Genomic DNA, 16,776 nt, shown 5'->3' on the forward strand with positions numbered 1-16,776 from the left:
GAAGGAGGAGAAGAAGAGGGAGAAAGCCAGATACTAACCACTGAATTCAGTTTGTAAGTTAAGCTAGAAGTTCTTTAAGATTCCAGAAGGTCTGTTCTTTTTTGTATTTATTGTTATTATATCCATTCTGGTATTTTCAGGGATTAGAGAGTTTTCCAGCCTTCCCAGATACAATTCAAGATGCTACATTGATGAACTGGACGTACAGGAAGCCGCATGATGAAGACCTTGGTACAGAAAGCACCGTGGAGATTGGCGCAAGCAAGGAGGAAACTAGTCTTTGACCTTCAGATGGAATAAAAGCTTCCACCTTAATCTAAGCTCAGGGGTCATTTTATCCCTTTACCTTTGATTGCGTCACTCAGTTCCATGTGCTTCCAGGACAATGCTGTGGCAATTTCCCCGGCCTCCATCCTGTCTAAGCTCTTGTGACTGGGACAATGAAGAGCCTGGTGAAAGAAAAGTGTCCAGAGAGAAGGATGATTCCAGAAAATATGAAGAGGTTATGACATTATAGTTCACATGTGAGTTGTGTTTGATACGTCCAAGTGGAAACAGCCAGCAGAATTAGAAGGTGGTGGGAAACGAAGAGACGTGGTGGTCAAGCCCATCGCTCACACCCTGGAGCCACGCGTGAAGATGCTCGATGAACGTACACACAGTCTACAGATCTGTTAAATAAGCTTCTAGATACGGGTTAGTTTCTAACACTTGGTTTCTAAGCGTGAAGATGCTCGATGAACGTACACACAGTCTACAGATCTGTTAAATAAGCTTCTAGATACGGGTTAGTTTCTAACACTTGGTTTCTAAGTCTGTGGCCATTTGCAGAGACAGTCATGTCACAACAGGAACTGCTTCCTAGGGACAAAGATGTCAGCTCTGCTCATATTCACAAGGGACCCTGACCTGGTGAACCTCAATTCCTGTCCTGAGCCTTCCCTGGGCACCAGCCTTCTCTGCCGGGTCGCCTTCTCTCTTCTGGGGGGTGGGTAAGTCCTTAGAACACTAAGATCTCTCGTCATTTAATCTTTCCAGTAATTATTCTGTTCTTTTTTTTTTTTTTTTTTTTTTTCTATTTTCAAGTTCTGTCTCCCCACAGGACTCATAGAAGGTGGAGTCACTCAGTTTCCCAGATGTAAGAGCACAGAAAAAAACAGGCCGTGGCTTCGTGGTGTGATCCTGTTTCTGGCCATAGACCCCTTTACTGGGATCGACACCTGGGACAGGGCCTGGAGCTTCTGATTCCGTTTGAGAATGAGGCCACGGTAGATGATTCACGGTGCCTCAGACTGATTTTCTGCAGCGGGGGGGCCCAAGGAGTATACCCCACTCTCCAGATCTAGCCTGCTGAGCTGGGGGACTCGGTTTTATGTTTCTGTGCCAGCAACTAACTTAGCCACAGCATCACAGAGGCCCTTCCCTTCTGCACACAAAACATTCTGATTCTCCCCTCTCTTCGGCTCACAGAAGCTCTAAACGGAGGCCTTCCCTTATCCCTCATTATGCGAGGACACAAGTGGGTTTGCAGAGATAAGCTATGATTCATGTATAGGGAAGACGGGGTTATTTCTTGAAACATGAGGACCCAAATGTTGTTTGAAAATAAGGATGACTCAGGGTTTAGAAGTCCTTCTTGGTGACAATTCAAGGGTCCCAAACTGGAAGTGGCTAGTCACACACTCAGGCCCCAGGGGCCAGTGACGGCTGTCCCGTATAAAAATATGCGATCACAAAACAGGTACAATCAACTTTAATAATACAGACGGTGGTTCTTTGAGAGTAGCTAACAGCAGGCTCCCCCCCTGTGGGTCTTACCTTCGTCTAAATGATTCGAACTGCTCTCCGGCTTCTCCCCTGCTGTCGGAAGTTTTCTGCGTCTAAGTCTCCACACAGTATGTGCCTGGAGAACATTTTTTCCCTGTTCTCCTGATGTTGTTAATGATGATGGTGATGATAATTTCAGCCGTTTTATTCAGCCCTTTTCCGACTTCAAAGGAATACACACCAATGGCTATCCTGACATCCGCTCCCACATCTTCGCTCAAAAGGAATTCTTTCTCCAGAGTGACCTAACTCTTCAGAGTAACCGACGCTGTTCTGCCCTGCGCCCCGGCTCAAGCCCGCGGTTGGGAGTCCTCGAGGACGTCTCCAGCTGGCTGCCTTGGCACATCGGCATAGCTCCCTCGCGCGCTTGCTATTCCTTCGCAAGAACTTCTGAAACAGCCAGTCGCCCCGATCCACTTATGCCCTCCGATGACCTCTCCCATTAACACCCTGCGTGTTGAGATCCGTACCTTCCACTATAAGTTCTGTCGGATTCCCTAAGATAATCGTGGTCGTCATTCGGAGCCACTGGTTAGAACTATTTAGAGAGCAGCTTACTGACACTTCCCTGAAAACACCGTCGCTGCCCCTCAGCCCCAGTGGCTTTACTTCCTTTCTTATCCAACCACGAGGCAAGTCCTAATTTATGTGCATGTACCGGTTCTGCCGGTATTTTCATCCAGGTTACTTGTCTGACAACCTTACTGATGAACTTAGCTATCCACCATCTCTGTGCCAGGATTTTTTATTTGGTTCTTTTTCCAATCTGCTGAATCTATATCTATATCTATATCATCTATATCTATATCTATATCTATATCATCTATATCTATATCTATATCTATATCTATATCTATATCTATATCATCTATATCTATATCTATATCTATATCTATATCATCTATATCTATATCTATATCTATATCATCTATATCTATATCTATATCTATATCATCTATATCTATATCTATATCATCTATATCTATATCTATATCTATATCATCTATATCTATATCTATATCTATATCATCTATATCTATATCTATATCTATATCTATATCATCTATATCTATATCTATATCTATATCATCTATATCTATATCTATATCTATATCATCTATATCTATATCTATATCATCTATATCTATATCTATATCTATATCATCTATATCTATATCTATATCTATATCTATATCTATATCTATATCATCTATATCTATATCTATATCTATATCATCTATATCTATATCTATATCATCTATATCTATATTTCTATATCATCTATATCTATATCTATATCTATATCATCTATATCTATATCTATATCATCTATATCTATATCTATATCTATATCTATATCATCTATATCTATATCTATATCATCTATATCTATATCTATATCATCTATATCTATATCTATATCATCTATATATCATCTATATCTATATCTATATCTATATCTATATCATCTATATCTATATCTATATCATCTATATCTATATCTATATCATCTATATCTATATCTATATCTATATCATCTATATCTATATCTATATCTATATCTATATCTATATCTATATCATCTATATCTATATCTATATCTATATCATCTATATCTATATCTATATCTATATCATCTATATCTATATCTATATCATCTATATCTATATCTATATCTATATCTATATCTATATCATCTATATCTATATCTATATCTATATCTATATCATCTATATCTATATCTATATCTATATCATCTATATCTATATCTATATCTATATCTATCTCCCCAGTAAATCAACATACCATGTTATAGTAGCGTCGGGTGTACAATACAGTGATTCAGCAATTCTACACATGACCCAGTCCTCATCGTGATAAGTGGGCCCTTCAGCCCCAACACCTATTTCCCCCATCCCCCCACCCACCTCCCTTCCGGTGACCACCAGCTTGTTCTCTGTATTTGAGACTCTGTTTTTTTGTTTATCTCTTTTTTCTTTGTTCATTTGCTCTATTTTATGATTACTCTTAGCCTAATAACATTTTCCAAGATCGTCTTTTATCTCTCCGTAGAGAGGAAATATGGTTGTTTCAGAGTCTGTCTGAACATTTTCACATCTGACATCTTTGTGGGGCTATTTTTGTCGTTTTTTTCTTTTTCTGCTCCTTCTCAGTCATGATGTTTGTATTTTCATGGTGTTTGTATTTTTCCTTATGAATCTGATTATCTTTGGCTTTGTGCCAGACACTAGATTTGCAGAAATAGGTTTTTGCTAGGATGGATGGATCTTCCTCCAAAGAGAATTTCATTTTGCTTCTGCCAAGTGCGTGAGGGTATAAACAACCTGGGGTTACCTGAATCAGAATTCAAGGCTTGAGGTGGCCTGGAGAACAGATGTATGTCTCGCTCATCTTTACTTTGAATCTGTTAACTCATGTCCATTTGGTACATTCTGGACTTTGATTTTTGTCTCCCTGGCTGGTGAGTCAGCCCCGTGAGCACTGGTCAGGGTAGGCAAATGACCCCAAAGGCAAAGAGACTGTTATGCTGTCTCCTCCAGCCACTGACCTTCTCCAAGATTCTAGTCTGGTGTCTCACACTGTAGTTTTGGGACAGTAATTAACTGAGGTTTTCGATGTTGTTATTTTACCCAACTATTTGGCTAACAACAGAAGGATTGATTTGAGCGCTCTTATTGGTAATTCTAGGGACTGAGGTCAAGGAATTTTATTTGGAATTTTAAATCAAAATTCATTAATGGCAGATTCTTAGTCTATAATTTCTTTGTATTTAACGTAAATGGCATGAGATGTTATACTTAAGCTTTAATTTCAACTAGAGAATGTTTTTTAAATGTAAAGGGTATTTATAATCAAATTGAGACATTTGTTTTTTTTGTCATTTTATTATTGGAGTATTTATCATTGGAGTATTATTGGAGTACTTTTACGTTCTTTTTTACTTTTATCCCATAACCTCTGGCATGTCTTTGGACCATGTGGCAGGATGGGAAATAGAATAGGGAGTGAATATTTAGACTTGAGCAGAGAACATTTAATTGCCGCACTGTCGTGACATGTCTGAGCTGGTGTTTCATGAGTGCACCCAAGGGGCAGTGGTTGGAACTGGGAGAATAATTGACAAGTGGCTCCATCTTCCCCATTTAAACCCAGGCTCCTGAGACATCACTTTATTTCACATTCCCTATTTTGGGAGACTTCCCTAAAGGAATACTCCTGTTCTCTCTCTCTCTCTCTCTCTCTTTTTTTTTAGATTTTATTTATTTGCATGAGAGAGAGAGAGAGAGAGAACAAGCAGAGGGGATGGGCAGAGAGAGGGGGAGACTCAGGGCTCGATAGCAGAACCCAGGATCACGACCTGAGCTGAAGGCAGATCTTAACAAACTGGGCCAGCCCGGCGGCCCAGTGATACTCCTGTTCTACTCTTCTTATTCCTTATCGACTTTTCTCTATGGGAAGGGAAATAAATGATCTCATTTAATTTCTTCATCTTTCTTTGGTCTTTCTTCATCTTTGTGCCTTCCTTCTGGTACCTAGAGATCGATTCCTTGGTGTTTTCTCAACAGGCAAGATTAGTGTAGAACTTTCTTTTTCATACAAGGTAGGCTGCAGTTTGGAGGAGAGAGAAAATGAGTTAAATTCTGACTCAGTATAGTGTGAGCCCATTGGGTTTCACATCTGAGCTCTGTTATTTACCAATATCAAAAAGGACATTATCAAGTCCACATGTCTGGCTCCAATGTCTAACTCTCAGTTCCATCTTAGGCCACAATAAGACAACATCAGCTGTTGACCTCTAATATTAACAAATCGTACACCCATACCCCTTGCACTCAGTGAAACAAAGCACAACTCACCTTGTGTCCTGACAAGAGAGCACATCGGTGCTGTTTCTTCCCATCGGCCACTAGGAGGCACTGTGGCTTAGCTGTCGTCTGGAGTCTAGAGGGGTTGAACTAGCTCCCTGGGAGGAGAGGGTTTAGGGGTTAAACCATGGCGCTGGGTTTAGATTTGGGGAGCTGCAGGTGCTTTGAATGCTGGCTGAGAAGGAAGGAATTAAAGACCAAGCCTTCTTCCTCTATTTCGTGGAGACGCTTTGGCTCTGGACCGGACTCTCAACGGCAGGGCAGGTCGTTTGTAGTGGTTTGCTGAAGGCGTGGGAGCTCACGGAACTGGGGCTGGGGCAAGGCTTGCACGATCTGGCCTGGGGAAAGCTGAGCGTCAGAGAAATCTTAGTGAGCCTGACCCAAACCAGCCCCCCCACCAGCCCACCTGCTCCGTGGGTCCGCAGAGGGTAAAGCAGGGAGGCCCACCGATGCTACCTTGGACCACATCAGAGGGACCCTGGCCCCAGGGAGCTGGCAATCACAGGGACACCACCCGCAAATCTACTTTCCAAGCAGGGACTGGGGTGGACCAGAACAACAGAATCTCTCCCCAAGGTCTTCTGTTCTCACCAGGAAGATGCCACAACGTACATTTGACTTTGCCATTTGCTCCAGACTCCCATGTGCCCCCGGAAGCAGATGATAACTGGGGATAAGAGATAAGAAGGTTTTGCCTTCTTGGACTGATTTCAAGTTCTTTCTATGTGATCGTCTATCAGTCTGTCCCCTGCAGCCTTACCTCGTATTCTGTACTGCCTCTGCTTGCCCTGGTCCCATGGATACGGGGATTTCTTCAATTCCTACTGCTGCTCTAACCAATTACCACGTTTTGTGACTTAAAAGAACACAGATTTGTTATCTTACAGTTTTGCAAGTCAGAAGTCCAACGTGGATCTAACTGGGTTAAAATCAAGGTGTTAGCAGGGTTCTAGAGGCTCTAGGAATATTGTTCTCTTGCCTTTTGCAGCCTCTAGGCCACTACCGTTCCTTGCCTCGTAGACACCTTCCATCTTCCAAGCCAGCGATGACCGGTCGAGTCTGTTCTCACACTGTATCACTCTGTCTCCGACTCTTCTTCCTCCTCCTTCCACACGTTAGGACCCTTGTGATTATATCGGGCCCACCTGAAAATTTCCGTATACACTCCCTATATTAAGGTCCACTGATCAGCAGCCTAAATTCCATTTGGAACGTCCATTCTCCCTTGTTACACCCACAATTCCAGGGATGAGATGTGGACATCTTTGGGGAGCCATCATTCTGTCTACCACACCTAGGTACAAGGTAACAAGGAAGGAACAAACAATGATCTTTTTGGAAACAGAATGATGGTTAGAGTTGTACACTCTGGATCCAAGAGAAACCAATAGATCCACAAGGGAAACAGGTACGTCAGGGAACATAATCCAGTCTGTAAAATATCGGCTCTTTAAAATTAGCGTGTGTAGGGGCACCTGGGTGGCTCAGTGGGTTAAGCATGTACCTTCGGCTCAGGTCATGATCACGGGGTCCTGGGATCAAGCCCCGCATCGGCCGCCTGCTCAGCAGGGAGTCTGCTTCTCCCTCTCTCTCTGCCCCTCCCTGCTCATGCTTTTTCTCTCTCTCTCACGTGCTCCCTCTCTCTCTCTCAAATAAATAAATAAATAAAGTCTTTTAAAAAATAATAAAATTAGCATGTGGTCCTCAGATTCAGAGAACTCAGTAGTATGTCTCTACGCTAACCACAAAATTCGGACTTGAACTGGTCCTTTTTCTTGATTAACAACTTAACTGACCAACCCAAAAGCAGGCTTCTCTCTGCTCTCCATAGCCTCTACCGTGAGTGGAAGTGGGTTTCTGGCATCAGACCCCTTTTAGAGGGAAAGCCACAGTGTTATTAATTTAAGAACAATGAGTTTTTCTAGGAGTAAGAATAATATTTAAATCAACTCGAGAGAATTTTATTTGCAAGTCTTCAAGAACGAGAAAATCCCCCACTTATTTCATGGTGGGGATAGAGAAATGGGGGAGATTCTACCCTGTGGGCTTTGGGAATTTAATAGAGCTCAGGGATAAATAAACTCAGAGAGGATTTTCGCTGCAAATAAGAGCTTTCAGATGGAGTCAGTTCTCAGGGCATCATTTCAGCCCCTGGAGCCCTCACAAGGCAGTTGGTGTTCTTGTTTTTCCTGGAAAGCTGCGAGCCTGACTCCTAACTAACTGGTGGACAGTTTGAGCATGCGTATAGGACCGGGAGCCATTAGCCTCCAGTGAGCGGAGTATGAGAGCTTGCAGAGAAGCTGGCTTGGGGGAGACAATGAAGTTATCTGTAAATACTTGGGGTTTAGGTTCAAATGGGATAGTTGGCAGGCTCTGGCTGTGAAAATCTGTATCTCACGGCAACTGTAATTGGGTTCAGTTGTGCCTAATTCATCTCTCAGAGACGCAGCATCCTCTGCAGGGAGCTCCCGAGTTGGGGGTGGTGGCTTATTTAGTGATGTCACTGACAGATGCATCTCGTGGAGATAGATTGTCCCCAAACTCACAGCTCTGCTCATGCTCACAAGGGCCCTGGTCTGGGCTGTTCCACTTCTGCCTTCACCCTGCTATGGGCTCCCCGGCCCTCTGTCTCTTCGGGGTCCTTTGTCTCCTAGGGGTAGGTGAGTCCCCAGAATACATCGCTTTCTCATTCTGGGTTTCCCTGTTGTGACTCCAATATTTTTCTGATTCTGTCCCCGGATTCTGTTCCCTTCCACAGAGTTTACCGTTGGCGGAGTCTTCCAGACGCCTGGGCACAAGGTGACAAAGATGGGACAAGAAGTAACCCTGAGATGCGAGCCTATTTCTGGTCACAGAGTCCTTTACTGGTACAGACAGACCTCGGGGCAGGGACCGGGGCTGCTGATCTACTTCAACGATCAAGATCCTGTGGATGATTCGGGGATGCCCAAGGAACGGTTCTCAGCAGAGATGCCTGAGAAAACATTCTCCACCCTGAAGATCGAGCCCACAGAACCCAAGGACTCAGCCACATACCTGTGTGCCAGCAGTGTAGACACAGCGCTGCAGAGTCAGCCCCTCCCTGTGCAGAAACCCTCCAGCTTCCACTTCGGCCTCCAGCCCCCAGCTGTCCTGAGTAAAGGTCTTTCCTGCTCCTTCACCAAGAGAAATGAGTGGGTTTGGGGGACCGACAAGGACAGAAAACGATACGGTATCAACAGAGAAAATCTTATGTAGGAAACAACTTAGGAAATGGCTTTCAGGGATTCCTCACAAGTTGTGAGCTCAGAACTCGCCACATGTCAGATACACTTAAATGACCCGCCCTGTGGATTTTCCTGGCTTTCTGCACTTGCCATCCCCATCTGAATGGTAGGTGCTGCTGATAAGCAATGTCTTCAGAACTCCTGAGTCCTCTTCATTCTCTTCTTTTTTTTTTTTATTTAAGATTTTATGTATTTATTTGACAGAGAGAGAGAGACACAGCCAGCAAGAGAGGGAACACAAGCAGGGGGAGTGGGAAAGGAAGAAGCAGGCTCCCAGCGGAGCAGAAAGCCCGACATGGGGCTCGATCCCAGGACCCTGCGATCACGCCCGAGCCGAAGGCAGCCGCTTAACGACTGAGCCACCCAGGCGCCCCCTCTTCATTCTCTTCTAACACTCGGTGTTCACAGAATTTCCCCACCCACCACAAGTTTTCCTGATTGTAACAGAAGCCTCTTCACTGTGATCTTGGACATTCTTTCTAACGTTAATGTAACTTAACATTTATGTGGGGCCTTTTCATTACGTTCAAAGAGCATCTCAAATACGGGTAAAGCAGAGAGTGTAATCCATGAGCTACAAGCTACCACTCCTGGAATCTTGGGGTTTACCAGTCTCCATCCTGCCTGAGGAGAGCCCTGGCCTGACTGAGGATGGACAGCAGAGGCCAGGGCCAGCCGGAGGCTGTGTGGGCCTCAGTGCTGATGGGGCCTCTTCAGCTGCCCGCTCTGGGACAAGAAACACGGGCTCCACACTGAATATCTCCAAGTGTGCAGATCTGTACACACTTACTTCGCCCTCTTTCCTCGTGACCCTACCTCCTGAACCTGTATTTTTCTTCTGACTTATGCTAGACATTTCCATTCCATTCTGCAATCCATTCGGAATGGTTCTGATTACTCTCTTCTATGGTCTTATTTTAGGTACTGATCCCTTCTCAGCCCTTATTGGAACATCTCGGGCAACTGGTGCAGAGACACCTGTATTCTGACTGCCCAAGGAGATTCGGGTTCGATGAGTTCTGCCATACAGCCAAATTCCCCTTGTTCTCCCTTTTTTTGCCATTCCAGGCGCCTGACTTTCAAGATGGAAACAGTGAACAATCAAATTCAGTTTCTGTTCTGCTTACGCTGAGACAGAACCTGCTTCCGTGTCTGATTTCAGTGTGTTCTTTGTCCTTCTGGCTCTTCCCTGCTGCTCCCTGAGCCTTTTCCTTGCCAGTTCTAAAACCCAGCTCCTTGACACATATGACATCGGAATATGACCCTCGAGTGATGCACTTACTTCTTCCGTCCCCTTCACTTCTCCCCACCACAAATCCTGTCATCAGTCTTGGTGACTTAATGGTCACATAGACAGTTTATACATTTATTAAATATGTCATCATGGGCACAATGACTTCATCTCTCATCGTTTCAATTTTCTCATCTTTAAAGCAGGAATAATCATTGTAAGTGCCTCATGGTCTCTTTTTAGAGATAAACTAATCCATGGAAAGTCCATAAAGGCTTTCAAGTCATGTAGCCATGTATTTTGACTGTGGTTGTAGATAAAACCCATATGCGAACAAAAGTGTAAAAGCAAAAGCAGGAGATAGATTCGCTGACCCCAAAATAATGGTTATATCATGGAGGGAAAGAAAGAACCAAAGGGGATGGTAAAGAGGGGCTTGATTTTATTTTCCACAATCTGTCTCTATTTAAATAATCTAAAACTAAGTGGCCAAATGTTGCAAAGTGTTCAATGTCAGTTATCAGAGCTGTATCTCATTAGGAGTTGAACAGACCATGGTCTCTGTGGTTCCTGCTGGTGTATCAAATCTTATGAATTGGTTAGTGTCTCTGAGTCATACCCAAGAGACTAATTTACCTATCCTTGGTAATTCGTGGACACATAATTACAAATTCAACAACAGTCCTCTCCCAAAAATGTAATACAGAGACCTACTTGACTTCACAAGTAGAAAGGACATGTCCTTTTAATCTTCCATGTAGATTATTTGAATTGTACATCTGTACCATTCAACAGATTTGTTTGGGTTTAGTAATAGACCTCTTCCCGTCCCTACTCCTCAATTCAAGTGCAGAATATGTATGTTGGACGACGCAGCTGCAGGTGTGGGCTCTCCATTGTACAGAGAGCTATAAATGGCAGCTACTCTGGTCTGGATATATTTTGAGATTCTGGTTGACGACAACCTTCCCATTTACTGTTAAGAGATTAAAAAATACAAGGTCAAATCTAATACAGAGTCTTTCAGACAGTGAGAACATACCTATTGAAAAAGTCTCATTACGTGGCTTGTCATGGGAGAATTTATATTTCCAAAACTCTTCTTGAAAGTCAGAGAGTGTGAGCTATCAGTAATTGGTGAGCTCCCAGACAGAAATAATTTATCGTATGTGATAGCAAGCATAAACTGGCCAGACCCTCTCTCTTGAAGACAAAGTAGTTAGGAGGGCTCTCAGGGAGAAATAAGTTAGATCGTGTACACACGAAGACCCAAAGTCAATCAACATAATTATTGCAAAAGCTTAGAGGACAAATAAAAGAGCTCTTGTGGCGGGAACAAAACGTCACAGTGAGTTTCATGGGCTAAGAGCATGGATGAAACATTACATACTGTCCTTCCTCTTTGTCGTCAGGATGGGAACAAAGGCAAACTATTTATATTAGAAAGTTCTTCTATGGTTCTTACTATATGTTCAGCATCCTGCTAGAAGCTGAAACCATTCAATTAGTGTTCCATTCTACAGACAAGGAAATTGAAGAAATGTACGTAATTTTCCAACAGTCATATAGCTAAGAAATAATGGAAATGGGATTCAAACACAAGAAATTTGGGACCAGGTTCTTTTAAATCGTTTACAAAGTACTGCAAACAAAATTAAAAATACAGATTTACTCAACTGGAAGAAGAAAGAGATCTCCTTGGGAGAAGTGCTAAAATCTTGGGAGACTTCGTATTCTCATGTGAAAGGAAAAAGGGACCCTCAGGGCCAGGAAAGACAGATTTCAAGGGAAGAGGGAAAGTGTTGGGTTCAGTTACTCTCAAAGGAATTATTAGACGAGGGAGATATTTTCTTGATACTAAGGCAGATCAGATAACTAGGAATATGGTTAATAGAGAAGCTTAATAGAGGAAACCAGGCAGGATCTCAGAGGACTCATTTCATTGGAACACCTCCCCAAAAGATGAGAGTGGCATTCATAACCACACTTGTAAGAATGACTACATACAGTCTGGACAGTTTTGACAGGGGGATGCCTAGAAAGATCCATTGAAAATACTCAAATTATTCTGAGTGTCAGCTGTAGCCTGTGCCTTGAAAGAGCATGCCTATTACGGGTACAATATATGAATATAGTTATAAAATTGTGAATCTTAGGAGCGGCTTAGGAAAAATGAGGCATATTATAGGGGAAGCAGGCAAAACAATGAGAATACCTTGTAGATGCGATTACTCAGCCGAAGAAATTGGAGATATGCAATATTTGTTTTAATAGTGCTCGTCTTAGAAGACCCAGATGTCATTAATGTCACATCGCTCACTAGGGAGGATCGCAGAAATAACATCGAGACTCTATTAGAAAGATTAATGACTCGGATCAGGATGAAGACATAAAATTTAAAAATTGAGTTCGAGCGATTATTACTAACATCACTGTGTTTGAGAAGGAACAGGATGAATTCTAAACGCATTTTCAACTTTTGAAAACTCAACCTAATCTTTCTTAAAGGATTAGGTAAGAGCAAAGGGAAATAAAATGATCGCATTCGCATCATTCTTGTAGAACTAAAAAGCTATAGTAGGAATAAATATGAGTCAAGGCCTGGAACATTCCGTATTTGAGCAAAGAGAGTCAGTTGATGAAAAAAAGAAATGGAAGTGGACTTTCCTGGGCCCTCGCAGGGGATTTGATAATGAAAGTAATACATGTTCAGATCCAGGGCATCTCTGGGTGTTGGCATTTTATTATTGGTAGTTCATTATGACATCATTTCATTGGGGCACTGATCCTCTATTTTGTCGTCGTGGGAAATGCTGCAGGACAGATTGGGGAGGGAAGGGAGAATAGCTAATTCTCAGTTTTTCAGCCAGTGTGGACTTGGAGTTAATTACTCTACTGTCCTATCGTCTGAGACCCTGCTTAATTACAGAGCTGTGGTTCCGGGTGGGGGCGGGGGGGTGTCCGAAGGAGCAGTGATGATATTGGAGGACATGCCTCCAGGTGGGAGCAGAACTGTCCCAACAGATGCTCATCGCGTGCTGCTCACAAGTGAGATGCTTGCATGCAACATTATTCACGCTCTGCGTCATGGGGGCGGGCCTCCAGAGCGGTGTCCCTGGCCACCTTCCCTCCCCTCGCTCTGCCGTGGGAGAGCTGAGTTAGCTGATGGTGACCTTTGAAAGGAAAGAGGCAAACAGGCTCAGATCATACCCTCCGAGCTTATTATATCTTTGTATTTGTCTGCCTGTGGGAAAGACACTTTCTGTTCTCCTGCCTTGAAATTACGGTAAAATCAGTAGGCAGACTATTCAGTAGGGAAGTCAGGGGTGCTGGTCTTTCAGTTCAGAGCAATGCTAGCGAGCCCACGGAGCTGCCCCTTTCAGCCCCACCTTTACCAGCACCAAAGCTGCCATTGGATTTCAGTTTCTCTGACTTCAATCTCTCTCTCAAATGTTTTCAGTCTTAGAAACAGGGGTTATTATTTTTGAACCCCTAAAATACCAACATCTGTAGGCACCCCCTCTGCGCCTGTACCCATGGAACACAGCTTAGGGTGCTTTGGGTCCTGACAAAAAAGGCTCATTTCCTTTTTTGACTCCTGCCCCAGTGGCCACCAGGAGGCACTGTGGTTCCACTACCACTCAGCGGCTCTGGGGAGATGCTGGGAGAGCCGCCTGGCAGTGAGCCTTAGTGAGAAGCTTTGACTTGGTGGCTGAATCCTGACCTTGATTTGCAGACACTGGGTGAATGTTGGAGAGAGAAGGGAAGCACCCAGAGACTTCTATTCTTGTGCAAATGGGTGAAGACCAATAGGATGCTGGAACCTGCAGGCAAGCCTAGAATGGTTGCCAGGCAAAGGGTCCACATATACACACCACGGTAGCGGCATCAGTCCAAACTAAAGTAGTTTTTGTGTGTGTTGCGGAAAAACATGGAGAAGTGAACAAACACACGTGATCCCCACCCCCTCCATCCCCCAACCCAAGTCCCGTGAACCCACAGAGGTGTGTGTTTCGGTGGGTCAAAGATGGACTGCAGAGATCATGGCCAGTTTTCTATGGAATGGGCCCTGCCCTGCACTGGGACAGGAGGGCGGGGTGGAGCACATTTCTGTGACGACATAATGATGGAAGCCCCTTCCTGACAGAAGTGCCTTGATAGAGAAGAGAATCTTGCTGTTCTCTAGGGTAATATAGATCATTGAGCCAGCTTTCTGTCAAGTTACTGAGAAATTTAGGAAATGAACCCGCAAGCCCATCTGTCTATGCTCTGTGGGCACCTCTGAGCCAGCACAGGATTTGGGGGGGCCAGGGGCTGCTTGGATAGAACTGCGTGCCCTGATAGAAGCAAAACAAAATAGCTACGGAGCCAGGAACATCGGAGAAGCTGTTGGAATCCCAGCCTGGTCCCATCCTACCGCAGGGGATGGGGTTGGGCAGGGGGTGAAGGCAGGGCCCTGAGGACAGCCAGACTATGTTCTAAGAGCGGCTCTGAACCTTCAGAAGTCCATAAATACATTAACATCACCGGGGCCTAGAGCGATTTCGAGCCTGACTTCTCTTTCCACTAAAGATCAGCGTGCTGAGGAAGGAGTTGGCCCGCTCACTTTCTGAACTTGTGAGATGCTCGCAGCTTCTCTGTTTTGTGACCTTGTGTATCCTGGAGGACATGGATGCTGGACGGGGGTAAGAAGGGCCCTGCTGGAATGCTACGCCCCGATTTCAGGGTGCGTCCCGTGTATCTCTGTTAATATTGTGCCTCCTAAGCTCGGTGCTCAGCTCTGCCTTCATCACGGGCTGTGGGATGTTACCCTGAAACAGGTAAACACAGGACCGGGGAGGGAGCCCTGCTGATTCTCTACTGCTGAGAAAGTGTTACTATCATAACTTCCAAGTGGCTAAGCACACCTTTCTCCCTCACCTTGGCAGACTCCCAGTTTGGGAAGTTGGAGGAGCGCAGCTCTGCGTCGACAGCGGAAACCTGGAGCTAATGGGTTCCATCTTCTCTATGGACAAAAATCTTATTACTATTCATACCCAAGAACCAGGTCATCTTCCGGATTTCCATCCCCACCTCCAGCCAGAGCTTGTGGGTATTAGTTACCTTAGTAGAGGGAGAGAGTCAGGTGTTAATCGTTGAAGAACCTTGTAGAGCTTTGCTAGGCGTGAGAAGATGAGGATGAACTGGGAGTACTTTCCCGTGGATCTTCAAGGGGAGCTAAAGCTCTCGGTTATCATACATCATCCATACCAGTGCCTGTAGGGTTAATGCCAGTTTGAGCTTCACCGCAGAGGAGTAGACTGGGATCCCCTACACAGAGAAATGCAGTTACGGGAAGCGCTGTGCTGTGGGCTACGGGGACTCACACAGCACAAGGGCATTGGTCCCTAGCCTTCACTAGGAATAACGTCTTCACAGTCCTGTCTCTTCCCAGGGCTTCCATTTAGGTCCCTTCCCAAAGAGTGCGGTGGCCAAGTCAACATGCTTCTAATTAAGCAAGGAATTATTTTGATTTTGTGTCTCGGAGATAGAGATGGCCCGGGAGAGGAAGAACGAAAGTCTTGAGATTTGAAAAGAAACTTATTGATGTCAGAATTTGTGGTGCTGGTGGCCCACCCAAGTGGAAATGTCCAGCAAACAGTGGATACATGACGCATGGGGAGGGCAGAGGGCCGGAGGCTCAGGGCTGTGATGGGTTCAGTTGAGGAAGGTGCTTTGAATGGGCCAAGCACATCCTGAAGTAGTTACCATCTAGTGCAGTGAATCTTCTGTAGAGAATTAATGCTCCCCTTCGGAAGGAGGTCCCATGAGCAGTGACAGAGAGCAATTCCACTGTTGGGCCGCTCTCCACCTTGTGGAACGGAGAGGAACTAGGACGCCCCGCCCCTCTGCTCATGCCCACGAGGGCCTCATCCGGGTGAAGCCTCCGCCTGGCCACCCTGCCATGGCCACCAGGCTCCTCTGCTGTGTGGCCCTTTGTCTCCTGGGAACAGGTGAGTCCCCAGAAATAAACAATCAGCATATTTAGATATTTCCGGCTATCATTCCATTTATGTTCTTTATTCTGTCCCCAAATTCTGTCCCCTTCCACAGAGTTTACAGATGCTGGAGTCATCCAGACACCCGGGCACAAGGTGACAAAAATGGGACAAGAAGTAACCCTGAGATGCGAGCCTATTTCTGGTCACAGAGCCCTTTACTGGTACAGACAGACCTCGGGGCAGGGACCGGGGCTGCTGATCTACTTCAACGATCAAGATCCTGTGGATGATTCGGGGATGCCCAAGGAACGGTTCTCAGCAGAGATGCCTGAGAAAACATTCTCCACCCTGAAGATCGAGCCCACAGAACCCAAGGACTCAGCCACATACCTGTGTGCCAGCAGTGTAGACACAGCGCTGCAGAGTCAGCCCCTCCCTGTGCAGAAGCCCTCCAGCTTCCCCTTCGGTCTCCAGCCCCCAGCTGTCCTGAGCAGTCTTTCGAAGCTTCTCCCCTGTCAGCACAAGGACGTGGTCTGGTGTTCGCCATGGCTCTGAAGAAGGCAAGAAGAGCTGCTTCTCAAGTT

General features: G+C 44.8%; 2 gene segments (V, D, J or C); both read left to right on the forward strand.

Moving 5' to 3' along the window:
• Nucleotides 1–8,322: 8,322 nt before the first annotated feature.
• On the forward strand, nt 8,323–8,951 carry LOC130542126 (T cell receptor beta variable 12-4-like). The segment is given in 2 exon segments: nt 8,323–8,374; nt 8,473–8,951. Coding segments are annotated over 2 exon segments (531 nt in total).
• Nucleotides 8,952–16,155: 7,204 nt separating this feature from the next.
• Nucleotides 16,156–16,776, forward strand: part of LOC113267076 (T cell receptor beta constant 1-like) — a 111,255-nt gene continuing 110,634 nt past the window's right edge. Inside the window, 2 exon segments of the C gene segment in view lie at nt 16,156–16,204; nt 16,305–16,595. Coding sequence covers nt 16,156–16,204; nt 16,305–16,595 — 340 coding nt within the window.

This window comes from Ursus arctos, unplaced genomic scaffold (genome assembly GCF_023065955.2).
Source record: "Ursus arctos isolate Adak ecotype North America unplaced genomic scaffold, UrsArc2.0 scaffold_3, whole genome shotgun sequence".
Classification (NCBI taxonomy): Eukaryota; Metazoa; Chordata; class Mammalia; order Carnivora; family Ursidae; genus Ursus; species Ursus arctos.